The 18,567-nt window shown below is 51.2% G+C and overlaps 1 protein-coding gene across 4 annotated transcripts in view; it reads left to right on the top strand.

Moving 5' to 3' along the window:
- SLC24A4 (solute carrier family 24 member 4) overlaps positions 1-18,567 on the top strand; it is a 181,739-nt gene that overhangs the window by 107,740 nt on the left and 55,432 nt on the right. For all 4 annotated transcript variants that reach the window (XM_073895798.1, XM_073895799.1, XM_025870452.2 and 1 more), the window contains 5 exons: positions 10,957-11,033; positions 14,115-14,189; positions 16,565-16,649; positions 17,159-17,262; positions 18,131-18,205. In XM_073895798.1, the coding sequence (XP_073751899.1) occupies positions 10,957-11,033; positions 14,115-14,189; positions 16,565-16,649; positions 17,159-17,262; positions 18,131-18,205 (416 nt within the window). The remainder of the gene's footprint in view (positions 1-10,956; positions 11,034-14,114; positions 14,190-16,564; positions 16,650-17,158; positions 17,263-18,130; positions 18,206-18,567) is intronic.

Consider the following 18,567-nt stretch of genomic DNA (forward strand, 5'->3'; position numbering starts at 1 on the left):
TGGATTGAATTGTGTTCCCCCAAAAGATAGGTTGAGGTCTTACTCCCTGGTATCTCTGAATGTGACCTTATTTGGAAATAGGGTCTTTGCATAATTAGGAGGAGGTCACGTTGGGGTGGGGCGGGGAGGGGACCATCCAAGAGAAAGCCATTTAGGGTTCCTCCACCTTCCACATCCACTGGATTCGTTTTGGTGTATTTCTTTTCAGTTCTTTTCTTTGGCTTATTTATTTGTAGCAGCAAACAAACCACCTGTGATTTTGTGTGTGTTTTCATTAATGATTAGATTTATTTCCACATCCAAGGTCTTTTTTTTTTTTAATGACACTTGTCCCTAAATGTGCCACAAGGGCAGGGGCTTTGCCTGTCTTGTTCATGGCTATATTCCCAGGACACAGAACAATGCTGGGACGTGGTAGGTGCCAGTAAACATTTCTAGAAGGACTGGAGGAATGTGTTACGACCACAGAACCATTTCCCTATTACTGGATGATGAGTGACTTACAGTTTTTCGTGGTAATGGACTCTTCACGTCTATGGTTTTCCCCTTATATGTTGAGTGACACACTTAGAACACAAACCAAATGATGAGTTGGTTTGATGAGTTGTGTCAGAGAGAAGAAACCTTACCTGGCTCTTGCTATACAGTCAAGTGCTGTTTAGAGCTGAATTACCCAGGTATCAATCTTGGCTCTGATACTTGCTTTGTGTCCTTGGGCAACTTCCTTAACCTTTCTGTGCCCTAGTTTGCCCATCTGTAAAATGGGACTAATGATAATATTTCACAGGCTCATTGTAAGGATTAAACAGAACACTATGTGTAAGGTACTTAGAGTGCTTGGTATACAGTAGGCCCTGTATATGTCTGCTATTTATGGTTTATACATAAAACATCATGCTAACAAAAAGTTACATCTCTGTTCCCAAGTAGAAATAATCAGTCCTTTTCATAAATTCAGTGCCTCTCTGTGGTGTCCCCTGGTGAGCAGCTCTGAGTTTGATTGTTGTACCTTGAGCAAGAACCTTGGTTACTGATTCACTGGAGGTATATAGTGTGCATTCTTGGTCCCGTCCTGTAGCTGGATGCCGTCTGGTAGAGGTGGGAACAGGACTAGGATGAACGAATCGACCCCACGGTACACCAAGAGCACTCAACCGTAGGGTGGGAGAAATAGACACATAGACACAACCAGTGGCCATTGGAATCATGGAAATCAATGAAGACCAACCCAATGAGAACACATCCCCGATGTTGACTCAGTTTACCCCAGCAAGGGAGTCCGCTACCATCGCTTGTCTTTGGCAGAGACGCAGAGGCAGGTAGAGGAGGAGAGAAGATTTATAGTAAGAACGGGAGGCTTGGGGTGGGCCCTGGTGGGAGAGAGGATTGGCGTGGGAAGCTAGCGGCGGGCTGACTGGAAGCAGGGCATGTCACGCCATTGGTTTGGGGAGTATATTTGTTTCCTAGCCTGTTGTAACAAATGACCACAAACTGGGTGACTTAAAACAAATTTTTCTCTCCTGGTTCCAGAGGCTAGAAGCCTGAGATCAAGGTATCGGCAGGGTTGGTGCCTCCTGGAGGCTTTGAGGACAATCTGTTTGCTGTCCCCGCTCTGGCTTCTGGTGGCCGCCAGCGATCCTGCTGTCCCCAAGCCAGGAAGAGGGGCCTCACCAGACACCAACCCTCTGGGCAATTTGATCTTGGACACCCAGGCTCTGGAACAGAAAACAAATTTCTGTTCTTTAAGCCCCCTCGTCTGTGGTATTTTGTTGTGGCAGCCCTAGCAGGCTCATATACCTAATTTCTTTTTTTTCTTTTTTTTTTTTAACTAAGAATCAATTTAATTAACATATAGTGTATTATTTGTTTCAGAGGTGGAGGTCATTGATTCGTCTGTTGCATGTAACCCCCAGTGCTCATCATATCACGTGTCCTCCTTAATGCCCATCACGCAGTTAGCCCAGCCCTCCACCTCCCTCCCCTCCAGGACCCCTCAGTTTCCTGTGGTTAAGAGTCTCTTACGGTTTGTCTCCCTCTCTGATTTTGTCTTGTTTTATTTTTCCTTCCCTTCCCCTATGTTCATCTGCTTTGTTTCTTAAATTCCGCATATGAGTGAGATCATAGGGTATTTGTGTTTCTCTGACTGACTTGTTTCACTTAGCATAAGACATTCTAGTTCCATCCACGTCATTGCAGATGGAAAGATTTCGTTCTTTTCGATGGCTGAGTAGTATCCCATTGTGTGTATATATATATATGTGTCACATCATCTTTATCCATTCATCTAATTTCTAAATAAGTTTCTTGGTGGACATGAGTTTTATTCAGCCCATTATAAGCTGCATATTTAGCTTTCTCTGGCTGGTCTTGAGTTGGAAGTGGGGACAAGCCGTAGGGAAGCTGGCCCTCACTGGCCAAGCTCTGACCATCTGCGCCAGTCGTGGTTGGGCTTCCTGGGCTTCCAGATGCATGGGTCAGAGTTCTCTTGTCCTGTATGGTGTGGCCATTGTCCATTTGGGTTCTTAATTCTATTGCTAAGTAAGCTGTGATGCTGAGTAAAGCACTTGATGTCTCTGGACTTGAGCGTCCCTTTCTCCCCCTTTAAAATGGGGGGTTAAGGGCGCCTGGGTGGCTCAGTCGTTAAGCATCTGCCTTCAGCTCAGGTCATGATCCCAGGCTCCTTTGGTCGAGTCCCATATCGGGCTCCCTGCTCGGCTGGAAGCCTGCTTCCCCCTCTCCCACTCCCCCTGTTTGTGTTCCTGCTCTCGCTGTCTCTCTCTCTGTCAAATGATAAAAAAAAATCTTTAAAAAAAATAAAATAAAAAATAAAAAACCTAAAATGGGGGGTTAAGTGGTTCTCATGGACAGGAAAAGGGTGTTTGGCATCAGGCCAGGGAGGGAGGTCGGGATGGCAGTGTTGGCTGAGAGGCTGTTGCCCCTATGATTTTGATAAGCCCATGCCCTGTCCTGGGTGCAGGGCCACTGGGCCAGGTAGCATCTGGAGCGTCTTCCAGCCCTAAAATCCCACAGTGGTTGCTCCTGGAGAGAGCAGTCCTACTGCTGGATCTTCCAATCATATCTTTATTTTTCATGGTGCTTAATCTCTTTTGGAATGTGCTGAAAAAAAAAAAAAAGATAGGATTTTTAAACTCCTTTTCATGCTGGTTCGGCCAATGATTTAATTATTTTTGTTCCTGGTTGAGACATGAGGGTGATGGTATAAAACCTAGACATTCCAGCTATTGCCCATGAAAGGTATAAAATTCTTCATGAAGTTATTTTAAACCATAGAATTGGGGGGGGAAATCACGATTTTTTTTTGCTTTTGGTTTCTGGCACTCGGGTGGTTTCTAAAACACATAAGTTGAAATGATGGAAGTTTGAAGCTATTTAAATTACTTCCCCAGCCTTACAGTCTAGCTTACATCGTTTCAGAATAAACGTCAGGGCTCAGAACGTGGGGCTATTTTTAACCGAGGTAGAAAGCAGAGGGAGAGAGAGAAAGAATGGCGTGTTTTGAGGCAAATTTTTTTTTTCTGTTTTGAAAAATTCACTTCACAGTTTATATTCCGTAAAGAGAGTCGACTAATTGAAAGGTTGAAGAAAGATCAGCTTTAATGGAGGCACATCTCTGTCAAACGCTTTCCTTCTGGGAAAGGTCATGGCTCAGCATCCAGGCAGCACCTTGGAAGGCCAGAGCTGAGGAAGCAGGGCCGGCCAGCCTGTCTCTTGGGCATCCTTTGGGCAGAGCTCGTTCTAGCGGGTTTGTGTCCAAAGGGAGGTCGAAGGCCAAATACTCGTTCACTCCATGGATGTTTCCTGAACACCCACCTGGTGCCAGAACCCGGCAGCTCACAGGCTCGAGCAGAGCCAGCGTGGGAGGGCAGGTGGCAGGCGACAGGAGGAGACGAGAGATGGGGGGACCACCCCGGGCCGGTGTGGGCATTTATCCTCAGTGTGGCTGGGAACCGTTGAAGGGCTTCAAGCCCTCGGCGCCTGTGGCGGAGTTGGTCTGGCTGCGTGCGGAGCACAGAAGGGGGCAGATCGAGAGAGGACACGAGCTGGGGAGGCAGGCGGAGCGGGAGAGGTGGGTGGGCACAAGCCGCGTGGGCGGTGAGATTGCCCGGACCCCGTGGAGTACTGGCTGAAGGCGGGCAGAGGGTAGCGGTCCTCGTTCCGTGCAGGAAATAGAAGCCCTTCTCCGCATTTTAAACAGAAAGGCATTTAATTCAGGGACCGATGTGCTTACGAAATTGTAAGAAGGGCTCAAGGAACAGGGAGCTGGAAATGGGAAGATCAAATTCAAAGACAACCTTGGGGGGAATGAGGAAGACGGTGCTGTTGCCAGGAGAGCCCCTCTACACTTACATCTCTGGAACCCGGGCTGCCGGAGGAAGAGCCCCTCTGCCTCTTGTCCTCCCTCCCTGTCGCCTAGGTTGGCAGAACCTACTTCTTATGCAGAACCCCACCTTCAAGATTGTCCAGACTCCACAGAACAAGGAACAGAGCTGATATGTGTGACCGTGCAGTGCACAGCCTTGTGCACTAGTGTCCCTGATGGGAAGGCTCGTGGAAGGAAGTTAAATTGGAAGCTGGGTGACAGTTGGCCCTGTCCACCCATCACCGAGCATGGGGGAGGAGGAGGGACCAACACCAGGGACCAACACCGGGATCTCTTTCACGCAGACCAACATGGATGGTGGGCCGCTCACTGGGGACAGGTTTTAGGTACTTCTAGGACGGCGAACGTGTGACGTTTAGTTGGTACCTGGGTGTATTCGGTCTTGAGCTCAGGAAAAGATTGGGATTTGGGAGAAGTCTGCAGAGATTAGGGAGTCAAAGCCAAGATCACGTGGGGAAGGTGTGTAGATGGAGAGAGAAGAGGGTTCGGGCAAGAGCTCTGAGAACCACAGTATTCGGGGTTCGACGAGGCAGGGGCCCTAAAGGCCACTGGGCAAGTGAGGAGAATGGGGGCGTCAAGCTAAGCGAGAACATCAAGTGGAGATGGGATCACACAGCTATGTGGGTGAATCCTAATGCATTTTGTCAAGTGAAAGAAGCCAGACCAAAGGGGGCAAAAGAGACCAGAAGGCAAGGCTGCACATTGAATGATTCCATTGATATGACGTTCTGGGAAAGGCAAGCTGTAGGGAAAGGAAACACACCAATGGTGGCCAGGAGTTGGGGTGCAGAGGGGGAATGATTACAAAAAGTCAGCACAAGGGAATTTTTGGGGTGATGGAACTCTGCTGTCTCAGGATGTGATGGTGGATCTCAAGACCCATGCCGCCAAAGAATGAATTCTATATGTAACGTGGTTCGGTGGGTGGGGGGATAGCTCAATCATTCATTCATTCATTCATTCACTCATTCATTCGTATGTTCCTATATCCATAAATGGGAAGTGGTCAGTTTTATTAAGTGTTTTAGGTAGGTTGAGGAAGAGGAGTGACAGGTTTTCCTGGAGCCATGAAGTAATGGACAAGACCTCTGCATGGGTAGGCCAGGGACTATCAGCAGAAGTGGCCTACGGCATGCATGTGCAGTCCTCTTTTCAGGAGCATGACTTCCTGCCCTGGCCCTTAGAGCTTCAGGAATACAGAGCCTGTCCTTGGGCAAAGGAGACGTTGGTCCCGATGTGTACCTATGAGGGGTAAAATGCTCTAAAGTGCCTGGTATTTGTTGGGTTCCCGCCTGGGTTCTCCTCTCCTCACCTGTGCCAAACCTGTGATGGTAGGCAAATCTAGCTTCTCAGATCCTCTATTTCCTCATCAAGAAAACAGGGATGTGGGACCAATGTGGCAGACCGATACGGCAGATGGGAGGGCTTTGAAAGTTTGCAACGCAGCCTTTGAACCTCGATGTGGGTGCCCCTCTCTCCGTGGGCTTGGTGCTCACGCCCCCTCAGGTCAGTAACCCGCCTGGCTCGCTTCACTCCCCACCATCCCCGCAAGCTTCTCACTGTCTCTCAGTCATTTGTTTACTTGTCTTACTGCCCCCAGCCCCTTACGGGCACATCTGCTAGACTCATAGTGAATGCTTGTGCCTGGTGCACAGTGATGCTCAAGAAATGGGTATCGGTCTGTACGCTTTCAGGATCAGGGTATTTGCCATCTCGACATCCTGCTGCTTTCTGAATAACTTTGGCTATCTCTGACAGTCAAGTCACCCTCCAAGATGAGGAGCGGCCAAGCCCACGGATGCCTCAGGATCCCAGGATCTGCTCTTTCCCAGAAGGTCCGACACCTATTAGCAAATACTTGTTGAACAAATTAATACGTTTTGAAAACGAGCAGCAATGTTGGCAGGAGTACAAAGCCTTGAAAGGGCAACACTGACTCAGGGGTTCTGAAATATGATCGCATCATCCATGTAAGTTGGTCAACAAAAAAGGTCAAGTGTGCCTAGGGATCTTGTTTATAGGGTGTTAGCCGGGTAGCTGGTGGTGGGGAGGGGGGTTGCAGATGCTTTTGTCCCCAGGGGCCTTACAGTTTCCCCTCCGATGTTCAGGAAGGCACCTGGTGGGAAAGACCCCCCCCCCCCCGCCACACACACATACAGTTCCCACCTGCCCCGCACACAGTGGAGGTGGAGGGTTAGGAGGGAGGCTGACATCTGAAGTGTAAGGAGAGGGGTGTGTTCAGAACCACAAGTAATGGAGAAGCCAGTCCTGGGCACTGAAGTCCAAAGGAAAGAATCCTAAAAGGGAAGTGGGCAGAGGCTGCTGGGTCTTTGGCAGCTTTCCCTCCCTTCCTCTTCCCTGGGCTCCCCCCACCCCCATCCCTCAGTGTCAGGGTGCTGGGATCATCCCTGGTTTCCCAGCTCGGCTCCACCTGCAGACACATCCCTTCCCTTTCCCCACACCCACCCCTGCCAGATTTCTGTAGCTTAAGGGCTTAGGCGTGACCTCAAAAGCCGTGTGTGCCTGCCCCCCTTGATTCCTCCCTCCTCCCTGGTGGGGATTTGAGCAGATGGGATGGCTCGGCCCCTCGCAGACCTGCAAGCATCCTGCTTTGAACATGGCCCAGGGGCTCCTGATCCCAGCAAGCCCAGGAGGAGAGTTTTTCTCAGGAAGCCGGGATTAAGCGGCCCCAGCGTCCAGATCCTGATGTGGCTGGTCTAATCTCATTTGCTCTCTCCTGCTCGTGCCCTCTAAGCTGGTTTTGCCTTCCCTTCTGCTTTCACAAACCCAAGCCTCATCCCCTGGAGCAATGGCGACAGCCTTGTGTCAAGGGTAGAGTCTGGAAGTTAACCATCCTGGGTGACAGCCGCCTAACTGGGGCTGAGTGCTGTGCGTTGTTTAACCCTTACAGCAGCCTGGGGGGCGGGGCAGGCTCTGCAGTGATCCCCACTTAGAGGTGAGGGAACAGCCCCTGAGGTGTTAAGCAACTTGTGAAGGTCCTGCGAGTCCAGAAGACTTGGGTGGGTACAGGGGGCAGTGGGTCACAGCAGCTGATAGCTCAGCTGGTTACTCTGTCTTGGCTGGCAAAATTAAGTCCTGGATGGCGTGCCCTCCCCCCTCCCCCCGCCTCCCCACCACCTTCTATGCGGGGTTGCAGAGCAAGCAAGGTGCTGTGGCTGAGCCAGTAGAAGCCTGTTCCTACCAAGGACAAAGCCGTTTATAATCCCTATCTCCCCACTGCTGGAGCCCAGTGATATGTCCTCAGAGCAGAAAGGCACATTACTTTATTCTAATTTTCAAAGAATTCCCAGGATTGAATAAATCACCGGCTCTCAGCACACTGGCTCGGAGAATCAGGAACGGTCTCGAATTTTCAGGGCAGAAACGTCTATTGATCTCCCTTGAAATACCCAAGACTGTTGCATTTCTTCTGGAAAAACAAGACCCCGGCCACAGGAATGCCAAGCCTCCCCCTTTATAATGACCATCTCTGAGCCGACAGGCCTGAGCAGACCCTCGCCCTTGAAATGACAGCAGCGGTTCTATTAAAGAATTTTGATTACAGGAGAAAAAAAAGTGAAAGAATCCATATTTCATTAAAGGTTGCTTGTTTTAAAGTGGGAACATTTTCTGGATGTCTGGGGAGCTGATGTTTCCTAGGTCTTGCGGGAGAGTCTAGTCTTAAAAAACAAGATTTTCCACATAAGGGAGAACTCATCACTTTCAGAGCTTAAGGCCAAATTGTATTAACAGAGAAAGGGATTTTTTTTTTTTTTTTTTGTCCTGGAAGTTTCTTTGCGAGCATTTATGGAGCACCTACCATGAAGCTGGTGTCATTCTAGGGGTTTAGGCGGTTTATGAGGGTAATGAGAGCATTCTAATAGGATGAGAGGATATAGATGGGTATTTTTATTCATATTTTACCATTTTTTAGTTCAACTGACTGTTACAGTGCTTTGAGAACCCGCTGTGTGCCAGGCCTGGCGAAGGCACAGAGGATGTAATACAGGGGAGTGTGGATCCCCACCTTCCAGAAGCTTCCAGTCTAGCTGATGGGATGAAGACGTGGGGCAGTGGGAGTGTCCAACCAGGGACTTGCAGAAATGACCTTCACAAAGTACTCCTCCATCGGTCATCTCGAATTGAGGAGTGGAGTGAGAAGGAATTATTCCTTCATTGCCTGTGAACTTTGAGGCCCAAAAGTTGCTCAGATCCCTCGGGAGTGTCAAGGATGATACCCCAAAAGCCGTGTTTGATTCCTAACACACAAAGCTCTGCACGTCCCAGGGCCATCCACCATCCAGGATGATGAGAGCCCATAACAGGAGTGGTGGGTGGTAACAGCCCAACAGGGGCCTTCTGGGGGCCAACGGAGGGACTGTGACATGGTCCTCGATGACCCAAGATGGCGGAATGCCAGTGGTGGCACACTTGGTGCCTGAGGGATCCCGCGTATCAGGGGACAGGGGCCAATGCTCTCAGCCCTCATTCCCTACCTTGCTGCGCCTCAGCCTGGGGTCCGGCTCCAAGGCTCACCCGGAGCCTCACTCCCATTGATGGTGTTCCCTATGTGTGTGGTCCCACGGGGAGTGCACCCAGCTGGGGGACAAGAGTTTTTCCTCCTCGTGCCAACATTGCCATGCCCAGCACGGTCGATGTCACTTGACCTCTTTGGGGATCTCGGCTTCCCCATCTGGAATGACAGATCCATCATGGGCAGGAGGAGAGGTCGAGAGGAGGGGCCGGTGGGCCTGGGAGAAGCTGAAAGTGCTTTGCCGGAGAACACCTGTCCCTGAGCTCTGGGGGGTGCACAGGGGACCAGAAATTACTCTGGTGTGAGGGGATGAACCTGCTTCTCAATTCTGACCTAGCGGTGGCAAGGGAAGCCTATCCCAGAATCCTGGGAGGGCACGTTTGAAATTCACCACAGGCTGGAAATGCTTTAAAAAGTAAGGCATGGGGCGCCTGGGTGGCTCAGTTGGTTGAGCGACTGCCTTCGGCTCAGGTCATGATCCTGGAGTCCCGGGATCGAGTCCCGCATCGGGCTCCCTGCTCAGCGGGGGGCCTGCTTCTCCCTCTGACCCTCCCCGCTCTTATGTACTCTCTCTCTCTCTCTCTCTCTCTCTCTCTCTCTCTCTCTCTCTCTCTCTCATTCTCACTCTCTCAAATAAATAAATCTTTAAAAAAAAAAAGATTCTCTCTCAAAAAAAAAAGTAAGGCATGTTATTAAAGTCAGTCTCACCATTTTACTGATGATGAAACTGAGGTACACAGGGGTTAAGGAACTGTCCCTGTAGACACGGCTGCAAACGTTCGAGGGAGGATCTGCACCTCGTGGTAGTGTGATCGCAGAGAGCCTGCCCCTCCCGAGTGGGACTGACTGTCTCCAGCCTCAGCCTGACTGTCGACAGGGACTGCGTTGGTAATAGATCCAAGTAGGCACTGAAGCCACCTGGGACTCCCGGCTCTCTGCTGGGAATGTGATCAGCATCCTTTGACAAAGTGAGGAACCATCCCCTGATTTCTCTCTTTGGTGTATTTTGACGTTTTTTTTTTTTTACTTTTTTTTTTTTTTTTTTCCTCCAGTAACATCTTTATTGAGGTAGAATTCACATGCCATACAGTTCATCTATTTAAGGTATATAACCGGGCGGCTCTTAGCATGTTCATAGTTGTGCAAACATCACCACAATTTTAGAACGATTTCATGAACCCCGAAAGAAACCCTGCACCCTTTAACTGTTATCCCCCAAACCATCCTGCCTTCCAGCCCTAGGCAACCACTAATCTACACCTCTGTCTCTCTAGATTTGCCTCTCCTGGAATTTTATATTAATGGAATCTTACAGTCTGTGGCCCTGAGTGGCGGGTTCCTCTCAGCATCGTCTTTTCCTCCACAAGGGTTCCTCCGTGTTGTAGCATGTGTCCGTGTTTTGTCTTTGTGTGGCCAAATATTCCCTTGTATGGCTAGACCACGTTTTATTTATCCACTCATTCATTGGTGGGTGTTTGGGTCGTTTCCATACTTGAGCACTTGTAAATAATACTGCCATGAACATCCCCGTGCAAGTTTTGTGTGGACGTGTTTTCACTTCTCGCGGGCAGATACTTGGGATTAGACTCGCTGTGTCGTGTGGTAACTCGATGTTTCACCTTTTGAGGAATTTCCAGGCTGTCTTTCCACAGCAGCTGTACCCCCTGGCCAGTTGTGAGGGCTCCAACCTCTCTACGTCCTTGCTAATATTTGTTATTATTTCTCTTTGCCATCCTAGGGGGTAGGAAGTGTTTCGATACTTTAAAAAAAAATTGCAAGGGAGATGTTAAATTTGATCAACCCCAAGTTTCTAGAACGTCTGTGGATAACCCAGTACTCAGTGGTGTTTTCTGGAGGGCGTGGGCGTGCCGTGAGCTCCAGAGCGGTAGCTGGCCGGCCCCCTCCCAGGGCAGTCCAAAGCCTAGCAAGTTCTACCGTCCACAGGGGACTCACACTGCCAGTGGGGCCATCACAAGGCCCACTGACAACTCACACCCTGCGGTGTCCTCTTGTCTTCCAGCGATTCACGAGTTCCCCACAGACCTGTTCTCCAACAAGGAGCGACAACATGGAGCCGTCCTGCTGCATATCCTCGGTGTAAGTGGCCCGGGCGGGATGGGCTGTTCCTACAGCACAGGCAGGCGAAGTGTGTCTGCAGAGCATGGTCGAGCCATAATGTGCCAACGATGTCCCATCCTCATAAGACGGTACCTGGGAGAATAGGTGCTGGACCCATTTTAACCACGAAAAACCCAGAATCTTAAAGATGTCGGGTGAATGGCTCCGTGTTGCACAGCAAGTGACCCCAAGAGCCAAGACAAGACTTCAAGTCTTCCTGGGCCCCATTTTCTGCTTTCATAAAAAGGGAGTGACAGCATCTTTCCCAGATGTGTGAACAGGTGTGAATGTGAGTAAAGTGCACCAGACGTTGCACAACACGTAAGAAGTGCTCTTTGCGTGCTTGCTGTCATGATTCCCACGGTCCCCCACCCCCACCCCAAATCTCACCACCTTGACATAACTATAGTTTAAAACTTTGGTGCACTCCTTCTCAAATTTCCCTGTCTTCAGATGAGCCTTGGTGGACAAAAGGTGGAATTCGAATACCAGTTCAAAAAGAAATAGTGGGTCCAAACCTAAATTAGAGGCAAAAGTTGCTCTTCTCTGTCAGCAGTAAGCAAACTGCAGCCTGAAGCCACTGCTGGTGTTTGTAAATAAAGTTTTATTGGAACACAGCCGTCCCCATCATTTCTGTGTTCTCTGAGGCTGCTTTTGTGCTTCAGTCCCAAAGTAGTTGTAAGGCGGTGATGTGGTCCACAGAGCCAAAAATATTTACCATCTGTCCCTTTGCAGAAAAAGTTTGCCAGCCCTATTGTGTGGTGTGGAGCAACAGAGTGCTCGCGATTTGCTTTTCTGCTTGGGACACGACAAATTTTCCTCTAATTAGGTTCCCCAACCACCCAGCACCATTTGCTTCTATAAGCCCCACCAAGGATTAGTCTTTGCAAGAGATAATTCAGAAAGTGAAAGCTCGGATTCTCGCAGAGATAGTAGCCCCCTGAGAATGATGAATGAGTGAAGTTTTAATTAACAGGATAAACCATTAATGAAAATGAAGGTTGTAGGCAAATATTGAGTGACAGGCCTGTGTATTTCTGTAATAGAGTTATTACCTTCCTAGCTCCTCTGGCTTTCCCACGCCCTCCTCTTTCACTAAGAGGGTGTGGATTTGGCGAATTAATCCCATAGTTCTGGTGCTCTGCTTTGGGAAAGTCTTGACGTTGCTTGACTTTCCCAAGACAAAACCTTTTCTCCTGAACCTGAGAACACCTCAGGAATTTTGCCGGAGCCCTTTAGAGCTGACATTAGCCAAACGATGCCTAGAGGGCCAAATCTAGCCCACCTCCTGGTTTTATAAATAAAGTTTTATTGGAACGCAGCCACACCCACTCCATGTTCTCTTCTAGAGCTGCAGAGTCATTGTGGCAGAGACCGTGTGACCTGTCAAGACTGAAATATTTAGTATCTGACCATTCCAGAAAAACTTTGACGACCCCTTCTTTAAGAGCAAGAAAAGGCTCAAGCTTTGGAGCCAGTTTCTGTCTGCAGCGCTAGGAAGCTTCTCAGTTGCCCGGCCAGAGCACTGTGGGGCCATCTTGGCCGCCTTTGCTCTCAAGTGTTTCCGAGGCCATCAAGAAGCCTCCCTTTGCCTAGAAGATGATGTTGGGGGAGCTTCTGGGGGTGTGAATTCAAGTCTATATCCTAAAATTTTTATAGCAGGATCTCTCTCCCCTCCACCCAGAAGCCCCCGGTATTTGTTTCTTTTTGCTTCCCTGCCTGCTCCCCCCCCCCCCCCCGCAAAAAAAATAGGTAATAAGTCAGATCCAGGGACAGTCATGCCTGGACTGCAGTAGACACCTGCCTTAGAGGCCTTGGCCACAGCTGATATATCTTCCAGTTTATTTAATCACAATTCATTAGTGTGCTACTCCAACAACTTCACAATTGTTTTTGCTGAAGCAACCCAGCCCTTCCCATTTTTGTGAACAGAGCATCCATATCACTTTGTCTTTGAAGAAAGAAATGCTTCCCTCGGCATTTAGCACACAAAGTCCCATCTGTCCATGGGCCCTTGGCCTGGCCCGTCCCTCCAACCTCATATACTCTGTTTTCCACTTCAGTCTCACTCTGGTCTCCCTGCATTAGTGACCTTGCTGTTCCTCATGGGCATCAAGCACACTCCTACCTCAGGACCTTTGCACTGGCCTTTCCCCAACAGTTACACGTTATTTGCCTATTTGCCCCACTAAGGTCAGTTACAGGATGCAGAGGCATTTCCTGGCGGGTTAGCCATGAATCCCTGATGCCTAGAATAGCGCCTGGCCCATAGGATGAGCTCAGTGAAACCACGTTGGATGAACAGGACAGGGAGGGGTTCTGTATATAAAACCATTTGAAAACTACTGATCTGTTCTTACTCTGTCATCAGACAGATGAAGAGACTGAGCCCTGGAGATGTGACTTACCCAAGGTCACGTGGCAAATCAGTCGTAGAATCAGCATTAGAATCTGGACTCTTCGTTCCATGAACCTCTGTGTGTGAATGGCTTGTGTATTTTAACCTTTGCCAACATTAGGTAGCATCCCAGAAATTGCTGGCTCTCCAGCTGCCATTCATTCCAGCAGGGGGTGGCCGGGTGGTAAGAAGGAAATGGTGCCTTCGCGAAAAATGAAGGGGGAAGATCAGGCTTGTTTTCATTTTAAACTCTTAAAATGGTGATTCTAAATGCTTTCCTTCTTAGCCCTGAGTGTTAGATCTGGCCTTTCAAGAGCAGACTCTGGTGCCGGGGAGAGAGCTGGTGCTTTACAAAGAGAGGACGGAGCGAAGACCATGTGGCCTGAGCTCTCATCCCCTTTGCTGCCCAGCACGTTATTTCCCCTCCCTGGGACTCAGTTTCCCCATCTGCTCGTGAGGGGATTGAGGGAGCAAATCTCTCTGGTGTTGGAATTTTCCTCTGTCTCTCTCTCTCTCTCTCTCTCTCTCTCTCTCTCTCTCTCTGCATCTAGCCTCTGCCTTGGCCAGGTGATGGCTGCCCGGTTTGGGGCGCGACAGCTGGCCGGCCATGCCTCCTCGGCAGCAGGTGCCTTCGCTGACGATCTCCCCCATTTCCTCCTCAGGCTCTATACATGTTCTACGCCTTGGCCATAGTCTGCGATGACTTCTTTGTTCCGTCTCTAGAGAAGATCTGCGAGGTATGTAGAGGGGACTTGGGATCCCACAGCAAAGCCGGGCAGGGAGGCAGGGGACCTGGGGCGACCTAGGACATGGGACACTTCAGGGCCAGACCAAGAAGGACCGAGCAGGGAGCACTCTGGTGGTGAAGATTGGCCACACGCTTAGTGTGGCCACGGCAAAGCCTGGCTTTGAAAGCCCCAGAGTAGAGTTGGCAGAGGGTGTCCTCTCCCCGATTTGGCAGAAGAAAAGCTCCTGATGGGCAGTCAGCACCCAGAACCTCTGGCTTCCCAAAGCTGCAGGTGGCAGGTACCAGGTGGGGAGCCATGTCTTGGGGGAGGGTGCCAAGGCTGAGCAGGGAATATATTCCCTTTGGTCCAATGTTTGCAGGCTGACATTTTCTCCTTCTAATTGTTTTGTGGACTTTTGACTTTCTTGTCTTCTCTCTCCTCACATGCCAGATTCCAGTGCTGGGGCGCTTGGCCGGCTCAGTTGGTAGAGCATGTGACTCTTAGTTCTCGGGGTTGTGGGTTCGAGCCCCACGTTGAGTGTAGAGATTACTTAAAAATAAAATCTTTTAAAAAAAAGGCTCCAGTGTGTCTCTCTGCTCTGCCTTACCCTTGGCTTCTAACCAAGGAAGGAAAACTACCTCTGTTTCCAGCACCTGCTATGTGCAGATGGCTCTGGGCTTTGGCGCACTTTGTCCCTGTGAAGTCTGTCAGCCGTTTGAGGCCATGTTGTTGTGACATCTGCAGCCAGAGACAGAGCTGGTTAGGACAGGTGCTTCCATGCTGCTAAGCACAGAAGAGGGCCTTTTTGACCTGGGCCTCCTGAAGGGTGAGGGAATGTGACAGAGGTGTGCAAAGGCCTTCCCCTCCCCCGGTCTCCCCTTGCTCACCTCTCCACCTGTCACCCGGCTCAGACCGAAAGGTGGGTCAGTGAGCGAGTTGAGCCGGGGAAGGAGCGTAAGGAGAGAATCAGGAAATGTCCTCTGGGGATGGGTGACCAGTGCACAGGACAGTGCCCAGTGGAAGTGCCCCTCCAGGTTACCTGTCTCTGTAAGGACACAGACGTGAGGGAGGGGGATTTTCCTGGCTCTATGGGCAAATCCACCAAGGGGCTCAGTGAGAGCCATCAAAGGACTGAAAAACCTAAAGGAGGGATGCAATGTCTCTCTTGGGGAGAAGCCTAGGAGGGCTTCATGGAGGAAGTGGTATTTGGTCCAAGCTTGCGAAGTGGTGAAGATTTCTCCAAGCAGAGAGGGCAGGGCAGGGCGTTCCAGGAGGAAGGAGTAGCCCAGGCAAAGGCAGAACAGGATGTAGCATGGGTTGTATTGTACTAGAAGATCCTGGAGATGCTTTGATGGCAGATCATCTTCTGTGGAACCCTCTCCTGGTTGACGATGTTAGGGTGGCCAGGCTTCTGCCCTGGGGGGGTCAAGTGCTTGACAGAAGTCCAGAGCTCCGACCCCTCCGAGGGACCCCTTCCTATAGCAAGGTCAGCAGGGAGGTTGTGCTAACCCCGGGCTGCCCAGGGTACTTTGGAAGGTGGATGCGGGAGGAGACCGAGCCCTGCCCAGACGACTTCTGAGCACCATGGAGTAGGTGCCTTCAAGTTGGTGTTCAGGGAGACCCAGAATCTTCGTGGTTTCTCCCAACATCCAAAGCCCCCGGCACCACATTCTTGATCAGAGGATTGGCCTCTGTGGCTGGAGCACGGCCTTGCCCAGCAGAGTGTGTCTTGACAGAGCTCCAGCCCTACCTCATGCTGCCTCATCCCCGGAGATAGGGTGTCTCGGTCTTTGTCTCCATGAGCAGCCGTGCTTTGGGCCTGCCATGGAGAAGGCCTTCTGGAATGCAAGGGCCAGACTGTGCTTCTGGGACCTCCAGGTTCCTGGAGAAGTCTGCATGTGGAGAAATCTGCATGGTACCCAAGGTCTGCGGTGGGCCCTGGAGGTGGCTCCCTGCTGAGCACCACTGTGTACCAGACTCTGTGTTAGGCGCTGGCAACCCAAGGCTGAAAAAAAGACCACCCTGTCCTCATGGTCTGGTGGGGAAGGCAAGGGCATAATCCTCAGACCCTCCTTGGGTGATCGGTGTTTCGTTAATTGGAGGACCAGACTGGGGGCACGTGGCTCTGGGTGTACCCCTAGAGAGGAGACCTCATTTAGGGGCTTGGAGAGTGAGCAGAAACTGACAGGGGAAGGCGACAGGGGACTCCGGGTGGGGTGGCCGACCGTGTAGCGGGAGGTGTGTGCTCGGGGTGCCGGGAGGCGACACAGCCCACTCAGGCGCGGGACTCTGGCCACAGCAGTTTCCCCACGCTGTCAGGGGCCACGGGAGTGTCCGCTGTCCCCACCTCCCAGCCTGAGTGTCTGTGGTCACTTCCGTTTCAGAAGCTCCATCTGAGTGAAGACGTCGCTGGAGCCACCTTCATGGCTGCGGGAAGCTCGACACCTGAGCTGTTTGCCTCCGTTATTGGTAAGAAATCCCACCAGCCAGGGACCCAGGGTCTAGACCCCCTCCCCGGACCAGTGAGGGCATTTGTCAGCTCAGAGCCTCTGTTTTCTCAACTGTAGAACGGGAGAGCTGGGGAGACAGAAAGTAGCGGTCCCCTGGGGCATGTGGTGGAGCGAAGAGTGGGTGGGTAGAGGGTCCCTTTTGGGGGTGATAATGTTCTAAAATTAGATTGCGGGACGGTTGCACAATTCTGGGACTATACCAAAAAAACTGGATTATATGCTTCAAATGGGTGAGTTTATGGCATGTGAATTATATCTCGATAAAGCTATTAAAAAAATAACGGGGCGTGGAGTAGCTGGTCCCCAGGACACTGTCTCCTCTCTGGTTTTGCCATCCCCCTCAGCCCCACAGGCGTGGTGGTGGTGAGAACAACTCCCTCCATCCATGGGGCTGGGGACACAGACCTCGCGGCAGCCTGGGGCGGGGGCAGGGCAGGCCCAGGAGGACTTCCACCTTTCCTGTTCCAGGCGTGTTCGTCACCCACGGAGATGTTGGGGTTGGGACCATCGTGGGCTCTGCCGTGTTCAACATCTTGTGCATAATTGGCGTTTGTGGATTATTTGCGGGGCAGGTCAGTGGTTTGTCTCCCTTCATAGAGTGACCTAAGGGACAGCAGTGGGGGAACCCAGGGCCTCCCCTTAGATGCGCCCTCGACTGACCGAGGCCGAGCAAGTCAGCTTTCCCCTCCAAGCCCAGGTCCTCACGGGTACCAGTGGTGTCTGACGTTCCTTCCACATCCCGCACCAGTGGATCCGCGGGCAGGACCGTGTCAGCTCCGCTGTCCGGGCCGAGGGTGAACGTTCACTCGGTAGCAGTAGATCTTTGAGAGGCGCCTCCTGTAACCCTGACCCTGAGCTAGATTCTGGAAGTATCTGCGGCCTGCCTTTGGCCTCCTTAGCAAGGAGCATGAAGCTGACCTGTTGCTGATACCCCATCAGCATCTTCCTGGTCTTCAGGGCCGTGGGGGCATTAGACTCGCCCCCAGAGAGTGAGGCTCATGAGTAGGCCCTACCTGGCCAAGGGAGGTAGAGGTAGGCGGCTAGTTTAGCACCAGAAGCTTCCAGCATCAGGGGGAAAGCCAGTGCTTCTGGCCTCTGCCTTGAAGCTTCCAGCATCAGGGGGAAAGCCAGTACTTCTGGCCTCTGCCTTGACCCTGGGCTTCTGCTGTGAGACCTGAGATGTTACCTTGAAGGAGCTTGGCCATCACTTACAAACATTCTGTACTTTTGTTCTGTTCCCCAAATATAGTGAAGAACACTGGGCGGCCTTGAGCAGCCAGGAAAGATTTGTTTCTGGTGGCACAGTTAGGAGGAGCTCCATGGGCACATCCCTGCACCTGCAGGGCTCAGGGGGTGGCGAGAAGGCCACTCCCCGCACCACCACCACCCCCCCCCCCAGTCTCCCCAACCAGCAGCAGCTGACAGCCCTTTGCTTGGCAGGTGGTCCGTCTGACGTGGTGGGCTGTGTGCCGAGACTCCGTGTACTACACCCTGTCTGTCATCGTGCTCATTGCTGTGAGTTACCCCCTGCCCGTGTGCAGGCACAGGACCCCTGCCTGTCTCTGTCCCCAGCACCATAATTGATCCATCCCCTTGCCACCGTGCCTCCCCTGCCTGAAAACCTCACTTGACACCCTGGTTATGGAGCAAATCCAGGGACCACCTTGAATTCAAAAAGGCCTTGGAAACGTCAAAGCATGTGTCACATGGTCCGAGCGGTTAAGTTCAAGCACTTTGCTCCTCAGGGGCCCTCAGAGCCTCACTTAGAGCCCGATGCCTGAGAATCAGAGTTTCTGGGTTCACTGCTTACTGCGGAGCAGGAGAGAGAGAGGCTGGTTAGAGGCAGGCATTGTGGGCACCTGGGGGAACAGGAGAAA

Source organism: Callorhinus ursinus, unplaced genomic scaffold (assembly GCF_003265705.2).
Source record: "Callorhinus ursinus isolate GAN/ISIS: 27379988/994484 unplaced genomic scaffold, GSC_fseal_2.0 scaffold8, whole genome shotgun sequence".
Classification (NCBI taxonomy): Eukaryota; Metazoa; Chordata; class Mammalia; order Carnivora; family Otariidae; genus Callorhinus; species Callorhinus ursinus.